Source organism: Salvelinus sp. IW2-2015, linkage group LG8 (genome assembly GCF_002910315.2).
Source record: "Salvelinus sp. IW2-2015 linkage group LG8, ASM291031v2, whole genome shotgun sequence".
Lineage (NCBI taxonomy): Eukaryota > Metazoa > Chordata > Actinopteri > Salmoniformes > Salmonidae > Salvelinus > Salvelinus sp. IW2-2015.
In genome coordinates, this window is record NC_036848.1 from 2,436,412 (window position 1) to 2,455,158 (window position 18,747).

General features: G+C 48.3%; 1 protein-coding gene across 1 annotated transcript in view; it reads left to right on the forward strand.

The window, feature by feature from the left end:
- Positions 1 to 18,747, forward strand: part of LOC111967081 (ankyrin repeat and KH domain-containing protein 1-like) — a 72,108-nt gene that overhangs the window by 17,113 nt on the left and 36,248 nt on the right. Inside the window, 10 exon segments of the mRNA XM_070444645.1 lie at positions 1,548 to 1,660; positions 2,314 to 2,451; positions 2,546 to 2,620; positions 9,701 to 9,857; positions 11,999 to 12,161; positions 12,361 to 12,508; positions 15,566 to 15,715; positions 15,718 to 15,749; positions 15,752 to 15,800; positions 16,107 to 16,201. Coding sequence (XP_070300746.1) covers positions 1,548 to 1,660; positions 2,314 to 2,451; positions 2,546 to 2,620; positions 9,701 to 9,857; positions 11,999 to 12,161; positions 12,361 to 12,508; positions 15,566 to 15,715; positions 15,718 to 15,749; positions 15,752 to 15,800; positions 16,107 to 16,201 — 1,120 coding nt within the window.

Sequence of the window (18,747 nt, forward strand, 5' to 3'; positions counted from 1 at the left end):
GTTTTTTTCGTTGGCGCCTACCGAATGAGTGTGCTCGCATACTCCCGTAAAGACTTCGCTAAAAACAGAAAAAGCTACAATAGTCCTGTTTTTCATCTCGAGAAGCCGTAGCCAGTATACACTTCCTCAAAATAGTCAGAATTAATGTAAGATAACTCGAAATTGTTTATGCCAAGCAGTCTTACTTGCTCAATTTTTACATCTAACAAGTGAAAAAATGTGCATGAAAATGATTAGTCTCTCGTTGAATGACAACAACGCTTAATTGAAGAATCCCTACTGTTGACAATTTCTGACGAAGGGGCGTATACTTCGGCTACCGACGTCAGCTTGCCTTGAGAAGATGTTTCGTGTACATGAGCAGCCGAAAAATAACAAGTAAAAAAAAAACTTGCCGAGACCAAAACGTCACAATGTGGTCATAATAGTGGTCATATCACTGCTCAAAAAAATAAAGGGAACACTTAAACAACACAATGTAACTCCAAGTCAATCACACTTCTGTGAAATCAAACTGTCCACTTAGGAAGCAACACTGATTGACAATAAATTCACATGCTGTTGTGCAAATGGAATAGACAAAAGGTGGAAATTATAGGCAATTAGCAAGACACACCCCAAAAAAAGGATGATTCTGCAGGTGGTGACTACAGACTACTTCTCAGTTCCTATGCTTCCTGGCTGATGTTTTGGTCACTTTGAATGCTGGCGGTGCCTCTCACTCTAGTGTAGCATGAGACGGATCTAACACCCACACAGTGGCTCAGGTAGTGCAGTTCATCCAGGATGGCACATCAATGCGAGCCTGTGGCAAGAAGGTTGCTGTGTCTGTCAGGCGTAGTGTCCAGGCATGGAGCGCTACCACGGGACAGGCCAGTACATCAGGAGACGTGGACGGAGGCCACACAACCCAACAGCAGGACCGCTACCTCCGCCTTTGGGCAAGAAGGTGCACTGCCAGGCCCTGCAAAATGACCTCCAGCAGCCACAATGTGCATGTGTCTGCTCAACAGTCAGAACAGACTCCATGAGGGTGTATGAGGGCCCGACATCCACAGGTGTGTTGTGTGCTCTACAGCCCAACACCGTGCAGGACGTTTGCAGTTGCCAGGAACACCAGATTGGCAAATTCGCCACTGGCGCCTGTGCTCTTCACAGATGAAAGCAGGTTCACACTGGCACATGAGCACATGTGACGACGTGACAGAGTCTGGAGACGCCGTGGAGAACGTTCTGCTGCCTGCAACATCTCCAGCATGACCGTTTGGCGGTGGGTCAGTCATGGTGTGGGTGGCATTCTTTGTGGGGCCGCACAGCCCTCCATGTGCTCGCCAGAGGTAGCCTGACTGCCATTAGGTACCAGATGAGATCCTCAGACCCTTGTGAGACCCATATGCTGAACTGCACATTTGTTGGCCTGCTGGAGTCTATTTGCAGGGCTCTGCAGTGCACCTTCTTGCCACAAAGGAGGTAGCGGTGCTGCTGCTGGGTTGCCCTCCTACGCCCTCTCCACGTTCTCCTGATGTACTGGCCTGTCTTCCTGGTAGCGCCTCCATGCTCCTGGCACCTACGCTGACCAGGACACCAGCAAACCTTTTTGCCACAGCTCGCGACTTGACTGTGCCATCCTGGGATGACGTGCGATACCTGACGCCACTTGGTAGGGTTGACTCGTCATAACATGCCTACACCTAGAGTCGACGAGCCACACCGCCAGCTATTCAAACAGTGACCAAAACCATCAGCCAGGAGCTAGGGACACTTTGAGAAGTTGTCTGTGGTACCACCTGCAGAATCACTCCTTTTTGTGGGTGTCTTGCAGATTGCTATAATTACCACTTTTGTCTATTCCATCTTGCACAACGAGCATGTGAAAGTTCATGGTCAACTCACAGTGTTGTCTTCCTGCGTGAACAGGATTCTTGATTTGCACAGGAAGTGTGATTGACTTGGAGAGTTACATTGTAGTTGTTTTAAGTGTTCCTTTATTTTTTGAGCAGTGCTATCATATACTCCAGTCATGCCAAATAACGTCTTTTTTTTTTGCGGAGGACACCCGAGGTCAACCTGAAGACGCTGGTTGTTGTTACATTAGCTCCAGTCTCTAGCCGTCGTTATTTAACCTGCTGGTTCATCACACACTATGGATACAGATCTTTTCAAGTAAATAATATGAACAGTTTAGGGCGCTCGGCTGCAGATGCCAACCATCAATGAGTTCGTCCCATTGCGGTGTTACTGTGCTTTACTATGTTTACGCTTTGCATTACACTTCTCCTCTGACCGCAGGAGTTTCCTGAGACATCTGACCAGGAGGACTTGGAGAACCCAATATAGAAGCACGGCCTCCGAGTGCTTCTGTCCGAGCAGCCCACAGGACCGGGTGTGACCCTCCGCCACCGTCGACCAGAGACACAGGCCGCCTCGGGCCCTCGTTTGAGAGGACTGCAGGTACGACTCTAAACCCGACCCCTACTCTCCCTGACCTAAACCCAGAGCACACAGGCCCGCCTCGAGCCCTGCGCGAGGCTGCAGTACGACCTCTAAACCCTGACCCCTACTACCCCTGACCTAAACCCAGAGACACAGGCCCGCCTCGAGGCCCTGCTGGAGGCTGCAGGTACGACCTCTAAACCCTAAACCCTACCCCTGACCTAGACGCAGAGACCTAGGCCCGTCTCAAGGCCCTGCTAGTGGCTTGAAGTACAACTCTGGGCCCTAACCCTGACCCATGTTGTTCAGAACCCAACTGGGCCCAATCCCACTGTTCAGCCCTGTCCCAAACCTGCCTTCAGCCCTGTCCCAAAGTCAATTCAAACTCACTTCACCTTAAGATTTAGGCCTAGTACCCTATCCAAACCAATTSTATCTAACCCTACTAGACATGAAAGGACCCCACCAGCAACCCCATTCCACCCAACCAGATCCCAGCTCGCCCCTCTAGTACTTCCCACAAACCTGACACCTTGCCTTGTAGACTGTCACAGTTCTGTTTGATCCATTGACGCAAACGTGTGGTTATTTGCATCTAACACAGCATAGCTGTCACCCACCATCAGACCACGTTAGATCACTGATTACTTCAGAGGAAGGCAGGAGGTGTTTCAAACAGGAGAAAAGCCAGAAAGAGAGATGTCCATGTTTCTAATGTCAACATGTGGATGTCTTTGTTAGTGTGTGCTAACACAGTGTGCATAGCCTACATGTGTCTGGCTCTTGACTGTTGTAGTGGTAGAGCAGGTGCTTATGGGTAAACGTGTGTGTGTGTGTTTATATGGACCAGGGTGTGTCTAGCTTTTACGGTAGGTAACACAGTATTCAATTATCTTAAAGCTTTTTGTTAAATATCAACACAACACAAAATGCAAATGACAGGAAAATGTAGTTTTCTCTTCTCTCTCTCTGAGACACAGGCCGTGTCCAAAATGGCACCCTCTTCCCTATCCCACAGGTCTATGGGTCCTGATGTTAAAAAGTAGTGCACTATATAAGGAATGGGCTGGCGTTTCGGACGCAGTTTCTGTGCTGCATTAATGATTTATTTCACCAAGTCAATTGAGAACCAATTCTCATTTAGAATGACGACCTGGCAGAGAGGTATAACATTACAGCAGAGAACAGGACAACACACAATACCYCAAACATAGAACACACTATATACAGAGAGATAGTACAAATACATAAAATATACAATGTTTACAAAAAATAATATACACTTATTTATATATATATATATATATCATTTTCCTACCTCATGAAGACATCTATTTTGTGAAGTGCACCAGTCCCTCCTGCAGAAAAGCACCCCCACAACATGATGCTACCACCCCCGTGCTCCACGGTTGGGATGGTCTTCTTCGGCTTGCAGGCCTCCCCCTTTTTCCTCCAAACATAACGATGGTCATTATGGCCAAACAGTTCTATTTTTGTTTCATCAGACCAGAGGACATTTCTCCAAATAGTATGATCTTTGTCCCCATGTGCAGTTGCAAACTGTAAGTCCTGGCTTTTTTTTATGGCGGTTTTGGAGGGCCTTCGTTCCTTGCTCAGCGGCCTTTCAGGTTATGTCAACGTAGGACTCGTTTTACCTGTGGATATAGATACTTTTGTACATTGTTTCCTCCAGCATTTCCAAGGTATAAAAAAAAAAAAACAAAGTGTACTTATTTCTGTTTTGGGATTGATTTTGCACTTTTCGGCACGCAAGGTATGTTCATCTCTAAGGAGACAGAACGCGTCCTTCCTGAGCGGTATGACGGCTGTGTGGTCCCATGGTTGTTTTATACTTGCGTACTATGTTGTACAGATGAACAGTGGTACCTTCAGGCGTTTGAAATTGCTCCCAAGTGAAGACCCAGGCTTGTGGAGGTCTAACAATTTTTTTTCTGAGGTCTTGGCTGATTTCTTTTCATTTTCCCATGATGTCAAGCAAAGAGGCACTGAGTTTGAAGGTAGTCCTTGAAATACATCCAGAGGTACACCTCCAATACTATGTACATGTAGGTAGAGTTATTAAAGTGACAATGCATAGATGATAACAACAGAGAGTAGCAACAGTGTAAAAGAGGGGGGCAATGCAAATAGTCTGGGTAGCCATTTGATTAGGTGTTCAGGAGTCTTATGGCTTGGGGGTAGAAGCTCTTGGACCTAGACTTGGCGCCCCGGTACCGCTTGCCGTGTGGTAGCAGAAAGAACAGTCAATGACTAGGGTGGCTCGAGTCTTTGACAATTTTTAGGGCCTTCTTCTGACACCGTCTGGTATAGAGGTCCTGGATGGCAGCTTAGCCCCAGTGATGTACTGGGCRGTACGCACTACCCTCTGTAGTGCCTTGCGGTCGGAGGCCGAGCAGTTGCCATACCAGACAGTGATGCAACCAATCAGAATGCTCTCGATGGTGCAGCTGTAGAACCTTTTTGAGTATCTGAGGACCCCATGCCAAATCTTTTCAGTCTCCTGAGGAAAAATAGGTTTTGTCGTGCCCTCTTCACGACTGTCTTGGTGTGCTTGGACCATGTTAGTTTGTTGGTGATGTGGACACCGAAGAACTTGAAGCTCTCAACCTGCTCCACTGACTTTGGAGCAGTGGAAGCGTTTGCTTGGAGTGAATAATCACGCTTCACCATCTGGCTGTCCGACGAACAAATATGGATTTGGCGGATGCCAGGAGAACACTACCTGCCCCGGTGCATAGCGCCAACTGTAACGTTTGGAGGAGGAGGAATAATGGTCTGGGGCTGTTTTATGGTTCGTGCCCCTTGTTACAGTGAAAGGAAATCTTAATGCTACAGCATACAATAAATGGTTTGTTGAGATCGGTGTGGAAGAATTTGACTGGCCTGCACAGAGCTCTGACCTCAACCCCAATGAACACCCTTGGGATGAATTGGAATGCCGACTGCGAGCCAGGCCTAATCGCCCAACATCAGTGGCCGACCTAACTAATGCTTTTTTTTGTAGCTGAATGGAAGCAAGTCCCCGTAGCAATGTTCCAACACCTAGTGGAAAGCCTCCCCAGAACAGTCAAGGTTGTTATAGCAGCAAAGGGAGGACCAACTCTATATTAATGCCAATTTTTTTGGAATGAGTTGTTCGACGAGCAGGTGTCCACATTCTTTAAAAAAAACTAACTATTTTTAAATGATGGATCCCCATTAGCTGCCAAAGCAGCAGCTACTCTTCCTGGAGTCCAGCAAAGTTAAGGCAATTTATACAATTTTAAGAACATTACAATACTTTCACAGATTTCACAACACACTGTGTGCCCTCAGGCCCCTACTCCACCATTTCCACATATCTACAGTACTAAATCCATATGTATGTATAGTGCGTATGTTATTGTGTGTGTATATGCATGCGTGTGTCTGTGCCAATATTTGTGTTGCTTCACAGTCCCCGCTGTTCCATAATATTTTTTTTTCATCTGTTTTTTTAAATCTAATTTTACTGCTTGCTTGTGGTCATCTAGTGTATAGGCTTATGTTGTTGTTTAGGTGGAGTTATGGGTCAATTTGCATATTATTCCTCTACATGTGGAACGCATGAAAGTCCTTTTTATTTTGGTTTAACACCATTTTGACACATTCGCCCCATTTATTTCTAGAAAGCTATGTTTTGTCATACACCAGATAGGTGCAGTGACGTGGTGGTTTACAGGGTCAGCCATAATAAACGGTTGGTTTACAGGGTCAGCCATAGTAGTACGTGGTGGTTTACAGGGTCAGCCATAGTAGTACGTGGTGGTTTACAGGGTCAGCCATAGTAGTACGGCGCCCTTGGAGCAAATTGGGGTTAAGTGCTAAAGGACATATCGACAGATTTTTCACCTTGAATGCTCGGGTATTCGAACCAGGGACCTCTTGGTTACTGGCCCAACGATTTAACCGCTAGGCTAGCTGCCGCACTAATGAGAAACATTCACACTGGGTTAGTGCAGAAATACCACAATAACAGGAGGCAATAATGTCAACACGGCAGACAATGATCAGCAGGCATGTTGATCAGTCAGCAGATCAGGTACGGTTTTTAAAGGAGTGTGGTGGGCTTGAATGTGTCGAGTTTGAAGGTCTTACGCAGCTCGTTCCAGTCGTTGGCAGCGGAAAACTGGAATGATTGATGGCTACAGGAAGTGCTAGGCTTGGAATGACCAGTACAATGCCTCTACCAGAGAGCAGGTTGCTATTGGTAGTGGAGATGTTGAGGTAGAGGGGGGACTTGCCAATGAGGGACTTTGGTACCAGTGGGTCTGGTGTCGTGTATGTTAACGAGGGCCAGTTGACCAGGGTGTAAAGGTCACAGTGATAAGTGTTTAAGGGGGCACTGGTAACAAAGCGAATGGCAGTGTGGTAAATTACAAGTTGTTTTGGGGGCAAGCCTGTAAACTACATCGTCATAGTCCAGGATTGGCAGTATGGCCATTTTTACAAGGGTGTGCTTGGCAGAGTGGGTGAAGGATGTTCTGTCACGGTTTAGGAAACCAATTCTGGATGTAAATTTAGACTATAGGTGGGTGATGTGTGTATGGAATGAGGTTGAGAATGTTAGGAGACTAGGCAGGTTGAGGTAAGATCCGGTTGAAGAGCATACATTTCCTTTTTTTGGTATTGMTAAGGTCAGAGAAGGTATGTTGGATGTTGTAGGGTGGTTACACGTGTTCAGGGAGGGGCCAGTTGTGTACAGGATAGTGTCATAAAGGTGGATGAGGGTCACCAGAAGCATGCGCCACATTCTTAATATACACCGAGAATAGGGTCGGCCCAAGAATCTATCCTTGTGGAACTCCCGTAGATACAGCCAGTGGGTTAGAAAGCAGCCCCTTGGATTGTACACATTGTACACGGCCAGAGAAATAGTTTTCAAACTAGGCTAGACAATCCTCAGAGCCATATGTCGCTGACTGTTTTGATCAGGATGCAGTGGTTAACAGAATCAAAGACTTTGGCCAGATCAGTAAAAACAGCCGCACAATGCTTCTTGTTGTCAAAAGCCGTGGTGATGTTGTTGAGACAGGACAATACAACGATCAACCACCCAGTCCTCAGCCCTCCACTACTTGCCCTGCCCTGCCTGCCCGCCTGGGGCAACATTGTAAAATCCTTCTGACAGCCAGGTGTCGGCTAAGTTTAGACTCACTCACACAGGCAGGGTAGTGGTGATATAAACACTGACTGGCAGGACCCACCCACTTCTGAACTTTTCTGGTACAAAGATGGTGCCGTACTGTATGGCTGCTGTCTTGAGCTCTGAACCCAACTTAGCTTTTTTCTGATTCTTTTGGCGTTTACGTATTTTTGGGAGGGGGGGAGTTCTTTCTCTTGCTAGCTTGCTCTCACTTTGTCCCTTGTCTCATGTCAACGGACACGCACACAGTATTTTGGCTTGGCTGCCGTCCCTGGATGGGAAGTGTGTCTTGGTCCTTGTGAAAGAGGTCCTTCAGTATGTTAACGGAACAAACAGTCTGTTTTTTTTTCTCCTCCTGCCTGCTTCTCTCTTTTGCTCTCCTCCCTCCCTTCCCTGCATCTCGGTCCTCTCCCTCTCTTCTGCTGGCTTTCTCTTCCCTCCCCCTCTCCCAGTCACACACACTCGTGTATGACATTCCTGCTTTTCTCCCTGCTGTGCCTGTCTTGTCCAACACCTTCTACACACACAGTGCTAGTCCACCAGTCTCATCTATAATTCACAAGACAGAGCCCTGCTAGCATACAGGCCCCCAAGCACCTCGCCCCTACCCTTCTGGCCCCTAGCTAGCCCTACCCTTCTGGCCCTAGCAGCCCCCTTAAGACACTAGGCACCCCTACCCCCTAGAACAGGCAGCCAGCCCCTTACACTAGCCACCCCCTACCCCCCTAGCGCTGCCACCCCTACCCCTAGCGCTAGCCACCCCTACCCCCCTATGACGCTACAAGCCCCTCGACACTAGCCACCCCTACCCCCTAGACGCTAGCCACCCCTCACACTAGCCCCCTAGACACTAGGCTGCTAGCCCGCCCCCTAGACACTAGCACGCCCCTAGCACTAGCCAGCCCCTCCCCCCTACATTAGCCCCCTACCCCCTAGACACTAGGCACCCCCCTAGACACTAGCGCACTCCCTACCCCCTAGACACTAGCACCCCCCTAACACTAGGCACTCCCTACCCTCTTAGACACTAGCACCCCCTGACATTAGGCACCCTCCTACCCCCTAGACATTAGCCCACCCTACCCCCCTAGACATTAGGCACCCCTACCCCCATACATTTAGGCACCCCGCCTACCCCCTTAGACACCTAGCCAGCCCCCCTAGACGACTAGCCAGCCCCCTAGATCACTAGGCACACCTGCCACCCCCCTAGACACTAGCCAGCCCCCTAGACACTAGCCAGCCCTTTTCCCTTTAGGTAGCACCCTAACCCATAGCTTAGACTCTCGTGTAGCCCCCAGGGGTTAGATCTGTGAGGACTGGTTCAGTCGGTGGAGGACATATGTCTACGTTTTCACCTAGCTTCTCAGGGGGAAAGCTTGAAATACTTTCTTCATTACTTCATGTGAAAATGCCTCTAGACCAAGACGTTTGGACATATAGACATACACAGAGTGTACAAAATATTAGGAACACCTTTTGCCCTCAGAACAGCCTCAATTCGTCGGGGCATGGACTCAACAAGGTGTCAAAAGCGTTTCCACAGGGATGCTGGCCCATGTCGACTCCAATGCTTCCCACAGTTGTCAAGTTGGCTGGATGTCCTTTGGGTGGTGGACCATTCTTGATAAACACAGGAAACTGTTGAGCGTGAACAACCCGGCAGCGTTGCAGTTCTTGGCACACACACACAATCGATGGCTCAAATGTGTCAAGGCTTAAAAAAAACTTTTACGTGTTTCCTCCTGTTCATCTACACTGATTTCAAGGGGATTAAACAAGTGACATCAATAAGGGATCATAGCTTTCACCTGGATTCACCTGATCAGTCTATTTAATGGAAGAGCACTATGTGTCATGGTTTGTACACTCAGTGTATATACCCAAGACTGTTAAGCTTGTCAAATCTGTTTTCCTGATTTGAATCTAACCCATGCTTGTGTTTTGTTTTGTATTTTTTGTTATGAATGCCGCTACTAACATTGGATTGGCTGGACTTGCCTCTACGATCACCTGCCTGGCTTCTTTGGTGTGGTTTTGCCCCCATGCCTGTGTTTCCTGTGATGACCTTTAACCCGGAAGGCATTGGTAAACTGTCAACTGCGGATGGTAAAGCGTTTGCAGATCCCGAGGTGCTGCGGAGGCTGACGTCGTCAGTGAGCTGTGCCCTGGACGAGGCGGCTGCCGCCCTGACGCGCATGAGGGCAGAGAACACACTCAACACTGGCCAGGCCGACAAGTATGTATCTATCCCAGTCCATCTATCAATACATCTATCAATACATCTATCAATACATCTATCAATACATCTATCAATACATGAGAACACACTCAACGCTGGCCAGGCCGACAAGTACAGTTGAAGTCGGAAGTTTACATACACCTTAGCCTAATGCATTTAAACTCAGTTTTTCACAATTCCTGATACTTGATCCTAGTAAAAATTCCCTGTCTTAGGTCAGTTAGGATCACCACTTCATTTTAAGAATGTGAAATGTCCGAATAATAGTTTATTTATTAATAATTTATTTCAGCTTTTATTTCTTTCATCACATTCCCAGTGGGTCAGAAGTTTACATACACTCAATTAGTATTTGGTAGCATTGTTTAACTTGCGTCAAACGTTTCAGGTAGCCTTCCACAAGCTTCCCATAATAAATTGGGTGAATTTTGGCCCATTCCTCCTGACAGAGCTGGTGAACTGAGTCAGGTTTGTAGGCCTCCTTGCTCGCACACACTTTTTCAGTTCTGCCCACAAATTTGATATAGGATTGAGGTCAGGGCATTGTGATGGCCACTCCAATACCTTGACTTTGTTGTCCTTAAGCCATTTTGCCACAACTTTGGAAGTATGCTTGGGGTCCTTGTCCATTTGGAAGACCCACTTGCGACCAAGCTTTAACTTCCTGACTGATGTCTGAGCTTTTCCATCCTCATGATGCCATCTATTTTGTGAAGTGCACAGGTCCTCCTGCAGCAAAGCACCCCCACAACATGATGCTGCCACCCCCGTGCTTCACGCTTGCGATGGTGTTCTTCAACTTGCAAGTCTCCCCCTTTTTCCTCCAAACATAACGATGGTCATTATGGCCAAACAGTTCTATTTTTGTTTTATCAGACCAGAGGACATTTCTCCAAAAAGTACATTCTTTGTCCCCATGTGTAGTTGCAAACCGTAGTCTGGCTTTTTTATGGCGGTTTTGGAGCAGTGGCTTCTTCCTTGCTGAGCGGCCTTTCAGGTTGTGTCGATATAGGACTCGTTTTACTGTGGATATATATACTTTTGTACCTGTTTCCTCCTGCATCTTCACAAGTACCTTTGCTGTTGTTCTGGGATTGATTTGCACTTTTCGCAAAAGTACATTAATCTCTAGGAGACAGAACGCGTCTCCTTCCTGAGCGGTATGACGGCTGCGTGGTCCCATGGTGTTTATACTTGCGTACTATTGTTTGTACAGATGAACTTGGTACCTTCAGGCGTTTGGAAATTGCTCCCAAGGATGAACCAGACTTGTGGAGGTCTGCAATTTCTTTTCTGAGTCTTGGCTGATTTCTTTTGATTTTCCCATGATGTCAAGCAAAAAGGTAGGCCTTGAAATACATCCACAGGTACACCTCCCAATTGACTCAAATTATGTCAATTAGCCTATCAGAAGCTTCTAAAACCATGACATAATTTTCTGGAATTTTCCAAGCTGTGTAAAGGCACAGTCAACTTAGTGTATGTAAACTTCTGACCCACCGGAATTGTAATACAGTGAATTATAAGTGAAATAATCTGTCTGTAAACAATTGTTGGAAAAATGACTTGTGTCTTGCACAAAGTAGATGTCCTAACCGACTTGCCAAAACTATAGTTTGTTAACAAGACATTTGTGGAGTGGTTAAAAAACGAGTTTTAATGACTCCAACCTAAGTGTATGTAAACTTCCGACTTCAACTGTGTGTGTCTACCCCAGTCCATCTGTCAATACATCTATCAATACATGAGAAGAGAACACAGTCAACGCTGGCCGACAAGTATGTGAGACCAACTGAATATAGCAGTCAATATCTGAATGTCAGTCAATGTATTACCTCCGTGATCAATATGTTACTCGATCAAACAGTTTAGTCAAGCATCAAATGTCTGGTAGTTTCTCTCACAGTAATAGCAGAAGTGTGATTATGAGCTGTGTGTGTGCGGCATTAGTTGTGTGTGTGTGTATGTAAGGGGTGTGTGTTCTCTTGTCATAGTGGCAGTAATTGTAGCTGTTTGATTACGAAGTGTGTAGGTGTGTGTTTGTTCTCCTGTCACAGGGGCAGTAATTGTAGCTGTTTGATTACGAAGTGTGTAGGTGTGTGTTTGTTCTCCTGTCACAGGGGCAGTAATTGTAGCAGTCTGGTTATTTTCAGCCGGAGTCTAGCTGAGGCGTGTTCGGACGGAGACGTGAACGCCGTGAGGAAGCTGCTAGACGAGGGGCGGAGCGTCAACGAACACACTGAGGAAGGAGAGAGTCTTCTCTGCCTCGCCTGCTCTGCTGGATACTATGAACTCGCACAGGTGTGTGCGTGAGAGAGCAGTGTGTGTGTATCTGTCGCAAGTGTGTAATCGTCCTTTTTCAATAAGTCATTTCAGTAACTTCCGTGAAAGGTGTCCTCTTTTTGCAGGGTTATGTTAGAATGCAGTTCAGTCCCCCACAATCTCTACAGCATACATTTACATTGTATGAGCTCTGACCCCTGCTGTGATTGGTTGTTAGGTGCTGCTCGCCATGCATGCCAACGTGGAGGACCGGGGGATTAAAGGTGACATCACACCCCTGATGGCGGCGGCGAGCGGCGGTTACGTCGACATCGTCAAGCTGCTCCTGGTCCACGGGGCTGACGCCAACGCACAGTCCTCCACCGGTACCAATACACACATTCCTCTATCATTTTCCTATCTGCCTCAATGTGCGTCTGGTTATTTCTTGTAATAATTCTTTGTCCCAATTTTTTTCTTTTTTTTTCTTCTGCTTGGACAACATGTCCCTATGCACCATCTCGACCCCATCTCGACCCCATCTCGACCCATTGGGTTGCATTAAATCTAAACATCACTAACACACGTAACACAGACCTGACGTATGGTCTCTCCCCCCCTCTGTACAGTCGTGGCCAAAAGTTTTGAGAATGAGACAAATATTAATTTCCACAAAGTTTGCTGCTTCAGTGTCTTTAGATATTTTTGTCAGATGTTACTATGGAATACTGAAGTATAATTACAAGCATTTCATACGTGTCAAAGGCTTTTATTGACAATTACATGAACCCCACACATGAATGGTCTCAGGATGCTTTACTGTTGGCATGACACAGGACTGATGGTAGCGCTCACCTTGTCTTCTCGGAAAGGGGATTCATCAGAGAAAATGACTACCCCAGTCCTCAGCAGTCCAGTCCCTGTACCTTTTGCAGAATATCAGTCTGTCCCTGATGTTTTTCCTGGAGAGAAGTGGCTTCTTTGCTGCCCTTCTTGACACCAGGCCTTCCTCCAAAAGTCTTCGTCTCACTGGGCGTGCAGATGCACTCACACCTGCCAGCTGCCATTCCTGAGCAAGCTCTGTACTGGTGGTGCCCTGATCCCGCAGCTGAATCAACTTTAGGAGATGGTCCTTGCGCTTGCTGGGCTTTTTTGCGCGCCCTGAAGCCTTCGTCACAGCAATTGAACCACTCTCCTTGAAGTTCTTGATGATCCGATAAATGGTTGCTTTAGGTGCAATCTTACTGGCAGCAATATCCTTGCCTGTGAAGCCCTTTTTGTGCAAGTTTTGTTTTTGTGCAAAGCAATGATGACGGCATGTGTTTCCTCGCAGTAACCATGGTTGACAGAGGAAGAACAATGATTCCAAGCACCACCCTCCTTTTGAAGCTTCAGTCTGTTATTCAAACTCAATCAGCATGACAGAGGGATCTCCAGCCTTGTCCTCGTCAACACTCACACCTGTGTTAACGAGAGAATCACTTACATGATGTCAGCTGGTCCTTTTGTGGCAGGGCTGAAATGCAGTGGAAATGTTTTTGGGGGATTCAGTTCATTTGCATGGCAAAGAGGTACTTTGCAATTAATTGCAATTCATCTGATCACTCTTCATAACATTCTGGAGTATATGCAAATTGCCATCATACAAACTGAGGCAGCAGACTTTTTGTGAAAATTTATAATTTGTGTCATTCTCAACTTTGCCACTACTGTAGGTAACACAGCCCTCCCTCTGTAGGTAACAACCCTGACGTATGGTCTCTCCCCTGTAGGTAACACAACCCTGACGTATGGTCTCTCCCCTGTAGGTAACAACCTGACGATCGTCTCCCCTTGTAGGTAACACAGCCCTGACGTATGGTCTTTCTCTCCCTCTGTAGGTAACACAGCCCTGACGTATGTCTCTCCCCCTGAGGTAACACAACCCTGACGTATGTCTCTCCCCCTGTAGGTAACACAACCCTGACGTATGGTCTCTCCCCTGTAGGTAACACAACCCTGACGTATGGTCTCTCCCCCTGTAGGTAACACAACCCTGACGTATGGTCTCTCCCCTGTAGGTAACACAGCCCTGACGATGGTCTTTCTCTCCCTCGTAGGAACACAGCCCTGAGTATGGCTTTCTCTCCCTGTAGTACACAGCCTGAGCTATGGTCTCTCCCTCTGTAGGTAACACAGCCTGACGTATGGTCTCTCCCCCTGTAGGTAACACAGCCCTGACGTATGGTCTCTCCCTCTGTACGTAACACAGCATGACGTATGGTCTTTCTCTCCCTCTGTAGGTAACACAGCCCTGACGTATGGTCTCCCCCTGTAGGTAACACAGCCTGACGTATGTTTCTCCCCTTGTAGTAACAACAGCCCTGACGTATGGTCTTTCTCTCCTCTGTAGGAACACAGCCCTGACGTATGGTCTTGTCTCCCTCTGTAGTACACAGCCCTGACATATGGCTTTCTCTCCCTCTGTAGGAACACAGCCCTGACGTATGGTCTCTCTCCCCTCTGTAGAGTAACACAGCCCTGACGTATGGTCTCCTCTCCCCTCTGTAGGTAACACAGCCTGACGTATGGTCTCTCCCCCCTGTAGGTACAACAGCCTGACGTATGGTCTCTCCCCCTCTGTAGGTAACACAGCCCTGACGTATGGTCTCCTCCCCTCTGTAGTAACACAGCCCTGACGTATGGTCTCTCTCCCTCTGTAGGTAACACAAGCCTGACGTATGGTCTCTCTCTCCCTCTGTAGGTAACACAAGCCCTGACGGTATGTCTCTCCCCCTCTGTAGGTAACACAGCCTGACGTATGGTCTCTCCCCCTCTGTAGGTAACACAGCCCTGACGTATGGTCTCTCCCCTCTGTAGTAACACAGCCTGACGTATGGTCTCTCCCCCTCTGTAGGTAACACAGCCCTGACGTACGGTCTTTCTTCCCCTCTGTAGGTAACACAGGCCTGACGTACGGTCTCTCTCCCCCTCTGTAGGTAACACAGCCCTGACGTACGGTCTCTCTCCCTCTGTAGGTAACACAGCCCTGACGTATGGTTCTCTCTCCCTCTGTAGTAACACAGCCTGACGAGTATGGCTCCTCCCCCTCTGTAGGAACACAGCCCTGACGTATGGTCTCTCTCCCCTCTGTAGGTAACACAGCCCTGACGTATGGTCTCTCTCTCCCTCTGTAGTAACACAGCCCTGACGTATGGTCGCTCTCCCCTCTGTAGGTAACACAGCCCTGACGTTATGGTCTCTCTCCCCCTCTGTAGGTAACACAGCCCTGACGTATGGTCTCTCCCCCTCTGTAGGTAAACAGCCCTACGTATGGTCTCTCCCCCTCTGGGTAACACAGCCCTGACGTATGGTCTCTCTCCCTCTGTAGTAACACACCCTGACGTACGGTCTCTCTCCTCTTAGGTAACACAGCCCTGACGTACGGTCTCTCTCCCTCTGTAGTAACACAGCCCTGACGTATGCCTGTGCTGGGGGGTTCGTAGATGTGGTGAAGGTTCTCCTAAAGGAGGGGGCCAACATCGAGGACCACAACGAGAACGGACACACCCCTCTAATGGAGGGGGCGAGCGCGGGCCACGTGGAGGTGGCCAGGTTCTGCTGGAGTACGGCGCCGGGATCAACACCACACCTCCAACGAGTTCAAGGAGAGCGCCCTCACACTCGCCTGCTACAAAGGTCTTCTTCACTTTCGTCTGAGTATTCAAGTGTCCCTTTGACTGTTTAGATGTTTTCATGTGGGGCTCGCTCTCATCACCCCCCAATGCAACCTTCATAGTCCAGACAACAAAATAACAATCTCTGCTTCTCTCTCCTCTCTCCCCCGCCCGCTCTCTCTCTCCCTTGCCCTCTCTCTCTCCCGCTCTGCCCTCTCTCTCCCCTGCCTCTCTCTCTCCCATCTGCCTCTCTCCTCTCCGCACCCTCTCTCTCTCTCTATATATATATATATAATATATATATATATATATATAATATATATATTAGGTCATCTGGACATGGTGAGGTTTCTGCTGGAAGCCGGGGCAGATTCAGGAGCATAAGACAGATGAGAGCACACAGCGCTGATGGAAGCTTGCATGGTGAGCATATGACCCAACACACAGCCCCTCTCTCCCTGCATGGGAGCATATGACCCAACACCACAGCCCCTCTCTCCCTGCATGGTGAGCATATGACCCAACACACAGCCCCTCTCTCCCTGCATGGTGAGCATAATGACCCAACACACAAGCCCCTCCTCCTGCATGGTGAGCATATGACCCAACACACAGCCCCTCTCTCCCTGCATGGTGAGCATATGACCCAACACACAGCCCCTCTCTCCCTGCATGGTGAGCATATGACCAACACACAGCCCTCTCTTCTCTCTCCCTGCATGGTGAGCATATGACCCAACACACAGCCCTCTCTCCTCTCTCCCTGCATGGTGAGCATATGACCCAACACACAGCCCTCCTCTCTTCCCTCATGGTGAGCATATGACCCAACACACAGCCCCTCTCTGCCTCTCTCCCTGCATGGCGAGCATATGACCCAACACACAGCCCCTCTCTCCTCTCTCCTGCATGGCGAGCATATGACCCAACCCAATATCTCCTCTCTCCCTGCTTGTTGTGTGAGAATGTGTGTAACTCTGTCATAACCAACTCAGGTGCTTATGTTTCCTGTGTGTGTGTGTGCTCTTCCTGTCCCAGGATGGGCATGTGGAGGTGGCACGGCTGCTGTTGGACAGCGGGGCGCAGGTCAAATGCCAGCTGACTCCTTCAGGCGCCCTCACGCCTGGCAGCCTGCGGCGGGCATGTAGATCTAGCAGCTCTGCTCATAGAGAGAGGGGCCAACCTAGAGGAGTGAGTAGCAACCACAGTTCCCAAACCAGTGGATGTTTAATATGTGTGTGGGTGAATGAGGGTTAGGTCACACAGAGAGATGGCGAATCCAAACCCCTCCCAACCCACTTCTGGGAACCTCCGTTGTCACACTGAGAGGTGACTTCCAGAGACTGGCGAGGGGCTCAGTAAATCCATCAGCTTCAGAACACAGTCCTGACTTAACATGCAATTCATGTTCCATTTTTAAATAATAAAACAAGCATGAAATTAAAATGAACAAACCCCCCTGTTGTTACTGAGGGATTTAACCCTCACAATAGTTAAATGTTTAATTTGGGTATTGTTTTGCTCTTTACATGTCAAGTTCGACCATCAGACAAACCATGCACGTGTCATATAATTAGGCAGCCTCTCCATTCTTTTGTGAAATTGCATAATCAATGCAGTGGCTTGTGGGATTCCACTTCGCTGTGGAAGCGGGAGTGTTGCAGGGTCAGTCGAAGTGCCTACTGAGGGGTTAACTCGCCCCTACGCCTTGATCATTTTCACTCCTTCACTTTGGGACACTTGTGCAAATGGAGGGGGAAGGGTGTTTTGGGATTCAGCCCACTGAGTCCTGTACGTGTATGTTTTAATTGTCAGGTGAATGATGAAGGTTACACCCCTCTGATGGAGCAGCCAGAGAGAAGGTCATGAAGAGAGTGCCCTGCTACTGGCTCATGGTAATCAACTGGCAGAATAATGGATACCTGCACATGTTTCAATGATGTTGATGTTATACTATGTTATTGTGTGTAATGAAGTGCTTGTCAGCCTGTTGGTGAGAGTCTCCATCCTAATATAGATACTAACTCTCTCTCCATCTCTCTTTCCTCTCCATCTCTCTCTCTCTCTCTTCCTCCCTCCCCTCCATGTGCCAAGCATCAACGCCCAGACGAGGAGACGGCAGGAGACAGCCCTGACGGTCCTGCTGTGGAGGCGTTCCTGGGGTGGCTGACTTCTCATCAAGGCCGGGGCCGACTCGAGCTGGGGCTGCTCCACGCCTCTCTGGAGAGTCCTGCACAGGAGGACCCTGGAGCTGGTCAAATAACCTCTGGCTGGCAGTACATACACACCTGGAGCTGGTCAAATCTCCGGTCAGGTACTACCGGCTGTATACCCGCTGCAAGGTACATACACACCTGGAGGCTGGTCAAATACCTCCTGGCTGCAGTACATACACACCTGGAGCTGGTCAAATACACTCCTGGCTGCAGGTTACATACACACCTGGAGCTGGGTCAAATAACTCCTGGCTGCAGTACATACACACCTGGAGCGGTCAAATAACCTCCTGGCTGCAGGTACATAGCACACCTGGAAGCTGGTCAAATAACTCTGTGCTGCAAGGTCAATGCACACCTGGACGCATGGTCAAATAACTCCGCTGCAGGTACATGCACACCTGAGCTGGTCAATATACTCCTGGCTTGCAAGGACATGCCCACCGGGCTGGTCAATAACCTGGCTGCAGGTACATCCCCTGGACGTCAAATAACTCCTGGCTTGCAGGTTAACATGCACACCTGGAGCTGGTCAAATACCTCTGGCTGAAGGTTACATGCACACCTGGAAGACTGGTTCAAATACCTCCTGGCTGGCAGGTACAATGCCACACCTTGGAAGCTGGTCAAATACTGAGGATCTTTGTTTATCTTTAGTATTTTTGTAGGGTACTTATGTGAGACTCCAGGCCTTAGCCTAGAAACTAGATGGCTTGTTGTAAGTATAGTTGACAACTTCTACCTTTTTAACAG